General features: G+C 39.2%; 1 protein-coding gene across 1 annotated transcript in view; it reads left to right on the forward strand.

Annotated features, from left to right (window-relative positions):
- Positions 1-2,741: 2,741 nt before the first annotated feature.
- The window catches only part of DNAAF6 (dynein axonemal assembly factor 6), a 44,109-nt gene continuing 41,637 nt past the window's right edge, over positions 2,742-5,213 (forward strand). Inside the window, exons 1-2 of the mRNA XM_007456710.1 lie at positions 2,742-3,015; positions 4,105-4,202. Of these exons, the coding sequence (XP_007456772.1) occupies positions 2,742-3,015; positions 4,105-4,202 (372 nt within the window). The remainder of the gene's footprint in view (positions 3,016-4,104; positions 4,203-5,213) is intronic.

Below are 5,213 nucleotides of genomic sequence, written 5' to 3' on the forward strand. Positions count from 1 at the left end.
AAGACTGTAAATTTCCATGAAACAAGTCTTATTTTAGTGAATGCCTTTAGCAGTTACAACATTGGAAAAGAAAAGACCAGAGATGAGACCACAGGGGAGGGTGGACAGAAGGACTCAAGAGAGGGGAAATCTTGGAGGAGCTGAGAAGGATACAAGGCAGGGGAGGGGACTCAAGAGAGGACGGGAGTGGAGGGCAGAGAAACCCAAAGAGAAGGCTTGGCTAAATGGAAAGAAGGCAGAGGGACCCAAAAGGGCAGCGGTGAAAGAACAGGATTAGGAGAGGGGAGAGGAGAAAGAAGAGAGTACATCACTGGAGAGAACTAGTCTAAGAAATGAAAGAGGAATGGCATTCAAATGCAAAGTACAGCCTCAAGGCCTACTCACTTTTAGAAGAATCCTCCCTCAAAACCTTGGAGAAAAAGAGCAAAAAAAAACACAACAAATGAAAAACTGGAAACTTCTGAAGCATACTAGTATTCATAAAAATCTTATACAAGCATGAAGTAATAGTAGTCATTTAAAGATTTCAAAAAAATATCATTTTACAAGGAAAAATAGATCTGGCTAATATAACTTAATTCAAGTTTATTTTTAAAAATAAATCTCACTTTTCTCAGGGCTTTACTCCACAAAAAAACTAGTCATCAAGTATATTTTTCAAAGTATGCCTTTGAAAAATAAGCATAATTCTTATGGTTGTAATTTTTTTGTGTGGTAAAATATAATGTAAAATTTACCATTTTAACCATTTTTAAGTGTACAATTCAGTGGCATTAAGTACATTCACAGCATTGTTTAACCGTCATCACTATCTATTCAATATTTACGAAACTTTTTCATCACCACAAACAGAAATTCTGTACCCATTGAACAATAACTTCCCATTGCCCACTCCCCCAGCCCCTCTATTTTACTTTTTGGTAACCTCTATTTCACTTTCTGTGTCTATGAATTTGCCTAATTTAGGTACCTCTTTTAGTGGTATGATTTATATGAATATTTGTATACTTGAAACAACCTAAATGTCCAACAACAATAGTGGAATGGAGATATTTTTAAGTGGCATAGTTATATGAGGGCTACTTTACAGCAATAAAAGCAACTTTTTTTTCTTTTGTTAATTTAGGTTTTATTACTCCTAAATGACTTTTTGTTTTAAGCTTTATTCCTGGATTGTGCAATAAGTCTACCGGGAGAAACCTATGAAAACTGTACATATTAAATGGCAAGATAGCATTTTTGAATATTTCTGTGTTACTGAAATAATTGTGTAAAAAATGAAAATCACTTCACATTTTAGTATTTATGTGAGTTATATATGTGTTATTTCATTTTTTAAATTTTTTGAATTAATTTTTTAATTGGGGTATAGTTGATTTACCATGTTGTGTTAATCTCTGCTGTACAGCAAAGTGAATGAGACATACATATACATATATTCACTCTCTTCCAGACTCCATTCCCATACAAGTCATTACAGAGCACTGAATAGAGCTGCCTGTCTATACAGTAGGTTCTTATTAGTTATCTTTATATACAGTAGCGTGTATATGTCAATCCCAATCTCCCAGTTTATCCCCCCTAAAATAACTAACTTTATCTACATTTATCAGTATAGACAAATCTCAAAAACAATGTTGACCCCCAAAAAGTTGCAGAAGAGTAAGTACAGTATACCGTTTATGAAAATGTCAAAGGACATACAAAACAATATATTACAAATCATTTATGGCCATCTATGTTTGAGTGCACTTAAAAACACAGGAAAAATATTTAACAACTTCAGAAGAACAAATCTCTGGGATTGGGAAGGGGTACAAAGAGGTAATGTTTTAGTTTTATGTTTAGTTTTAGTGTAATGTTTTAGTTCTTTAAAAAAACAATATCTAATGAAAATATGGCAAAAGGTTAACAATTGTTAAATCTTTCGTGGGTACATGGATGATGGTGTAAAATAGTCTCTGTACTTTTCTATCTGAAATATTTTATAATTTTACAAAGAGGGTCTAGTTAATGTTTTAGAATGACAGAAAATAAGACAACCTGTGTGCTTTGAAAAGGAGGAATGTGCTAATACAGACCAATTATAGCTTTTATTCTCCCAGTCAACTTAATTGCTTCCTTTATAAAAAATTTAAATTATAAATGAATACATACTCATATAATCTTTGGAAAAGACACTGAAAAAGAAAGCTAATCACCATGAGTGTTATTATGGCACTTGAATCTTCTTGAATATGCTATGATTCATATATTTTTTAGAGTATATCCTTTTGAAAATGTCCATATTTATTAGTTAAAAAAATACATTCAACCTAACTCATATTGTGGTTGATGACTGCTACTCCAGCACAGAGAAACCTAGAGGGGCAAATCCATACATCCAAGGGGGCAAAAATTCACAGCTCAGGTCCAGATTCCTGGCCTTCTTGTTAGGATTCCTCTTGAGGGCATGGAAGGGGATATATGTATAGCTAATCAGTTTTGAATACTCCAAACATTTATTAAGCCATCTATTCTGTTTCCCTTTTATTTAAAACCAAACCACGGAATTCCTGAGAAACTAGGGTCACAACTGTACCTCTAGGCCAAGTGCAAACACTCCGATTGCCAAGCAGAGCAAACTGGCGCCGCGCCAGCGTTTCTGCACTGCAAAGCGGGAAAAGCGGGGCACCGGGTCCGGCGACGTTCCCATGAGTGGGAGCGACGCGTAGCTCCGGCCGGTGCCTCGCTGGAGCCGCATGGCAGCCGTAGGGGTGCTCCCCCTGGGGCTCCGGATCCAGAAGGCTTGCCCACAGCAGAGGAAAAAAAGCGCGATCCCACCCTACACACACATAGACACAAACACACACACAAACGCTGAGCCGGGACGGAACCACAACACGTGTCTCTGTCACAGCGCGGAAAGGGGGCGTGGGGAGCGTGTGTGGAGCCGCCACAAAACCTCCTCAAACCCCCCGGCCACCGAGCCTACCTTTCTAACCACGCTGTTCCGGATCTGCTGGACAACTAGCGGTCCGATCTAGAACACACGTGCAGGAAAAAAGTAACAGTGAGGGAGCCCGCTGATTTCCTGAACAAACGAAAACCGGTGGTGGCGGTAACTCTGGTGGTTGCGAAGTAAAAGCGAAGGCAGTTAAAACTGCGGAGCGGCCAGAGAGGCGGACCCGGAACTTCTGCGGCCGAAAAGAGCCAGCCTGCGCAGTGGGCGCTTCTCAGCTGGAGCGATGCTGAGACCCAGGCTTAAAAGGGGTCGACCTAGTTAACTGGAAAGGGCGGCCATTGACCACAATTGGCACGCGCCCGGATTGGTTACTTCTCGTGAGGTTTCAAAGGACACTCTTCTATGATTGGCCAGGAAAGTCAAGCGGGAACCCGGAGGTGGGGGTTGGCGGCGCTCTTAAACGAAGTTGTTACCCAGGCAACAGAGGGACGCAGAGCTCTCCGCAGTGTATTTCTGGATCCTAGAGAGCCACCCAAAAACTGACCCAGGTGAGGAAACCCGAACCTTAGGAGGGGGAAAGAAGGGGTCCTTAGATGCCTTAGCTATCAGAGAAATTAGGGAGAACTCTAGATACTTACGGCTCTGAGAGATACCCCCAAAAAGCCACAAGTTGCCGATAGAACAGACCCGTTCTCTAAATCCCCCTGCCCTAGACGCTCTAGAAGCAGGATTCAGCTTTAACAAAACTCAGTCTATCAGAATGTGAGATGGGGCAGTTTTACCAGACAAGGGATGGATGCGGATGGAATGTCAGAAGGCCAAAATGAACATGCAAAGCCTTCCCGACATTTTTCTCTTGACACTTACATACACTTACTGTTGTAACGCTAATTTGAGAGTGAAAACTATTATTTCCTTGTAGGTAGATCAGGGTGCTCTAAGTTGAAGTAGCCACTGTTATCTTCTGTTTTACATGTACAGGCATGATTTATCTTGGACCAGGTTGCCTTGGTTGGGATATATTTTTTAGGGGGTATAACGCTGTTCAGACTGAAAAAAATGGCCTGTATTTCGGGGACAATGCCCTGTGTGTCGGAATGTGAACGCTGTGGCCTGAGAGTTCCAACCGCAGTTGGTCAGATTCGTTGAGGAGTGAGAAGCAGTCAGACCGCACTTGGGGGGCTGGAGCGTGGTGTGCAAAAGCCTACTTGTCCCTACCAAACCTGCTACTCACCAAGGGCTGATTGGGAGAGTAAGTGTTATATGTCGTTGGACTGTACCCGTCAAAAGGTAAGGGACTGTGACAAAAAATAAAATCTGAGTGAGGGGAGAGTACAGAGTTTGAGCAGAGAGGTAGGGGCCTCTTCTCCTAAGAGCTTCTTGTTGTGACAGGGATTCAGAACAGAGACTATTTCCTGAAGAAATGAAGAAAACGGGCCTGTTGACTTGGGGAGAAAATTTCAAAGCCCTGAAGGAAAATGAGCTGTCTCAACTCCTTTTTAGATAGAGGTGGAGTATGGGAATGAGACAGAAACAAAAAAATTGTTGGCAAGTGTATTAAGTTTGGCTAAAACAAAGAATAATGAGTAGAGGAAATATTAAATCAAGAGGCTCATTTCTTGACATTTAGGTTTATGAAATATTCCAGGTAATTTCAAAAATCATCTTCCATTAAATATATTTTAAATTTGTAACAAAAACTCTTGTTAAGTCCCCATAGTTACTTATGACTTGGTACATTCGATAGCAGTGAAAGTTAGAGACCTAAAAAAGGAAATTATTCTTGGTATTGTAAAAACAAGTCAAAATGAATTAGTTTTAATAGGCAGGGAATCATTGATGTGTATAGTTATCAAAAAATGTAAGAAAAAACCAACCAGTATATTATAATTTAACTCAGACATAGGCATAGATGATGTTTACTTTTGTGTTTTCAGAAGAATTTTACTACAAGAATTGTTAAATAAGGTACTATATAAATAAAGTTGCAGAAGAAATGCCAATTTTATTTAAGAGAGTAAATGAATTTTTAATACTTTGAAATCATTTAGCTATAAACAGTCAGTACTCTACATAGGGATATGTGTTTACCTATTAACCAAGTTCCCAAATGATACTATTTGGTGATTCTTTATTACCCTGATTTTATTTGCTATATAAATTTGAATTAATAAAATGTCATTTCTTTTTGAATAGTGTGTAATTCAGAATTTTCACTAATTTAACCTAGATTTCTCTCCAATTAGTTCAGGTCGAAGAGCCATTCCTG

The sequence above is a fragment of the Lipotes vexillifer genome, unplaced genomic scaffold (genome assembly GCF_000442215.2).
Source record: "Lipotes vexillifer unplaced genomic scaffold, Lipotes_vexillifer_v1.1 scaffold1728, whole genome shotgun sequence".
NCBI classification, from domain to species: Eukaryota; Metazoa; Chordata; class Mammalia; order Artiodactyla; family Lipotidae; genus Lipotes; species Lipotes vexillifer.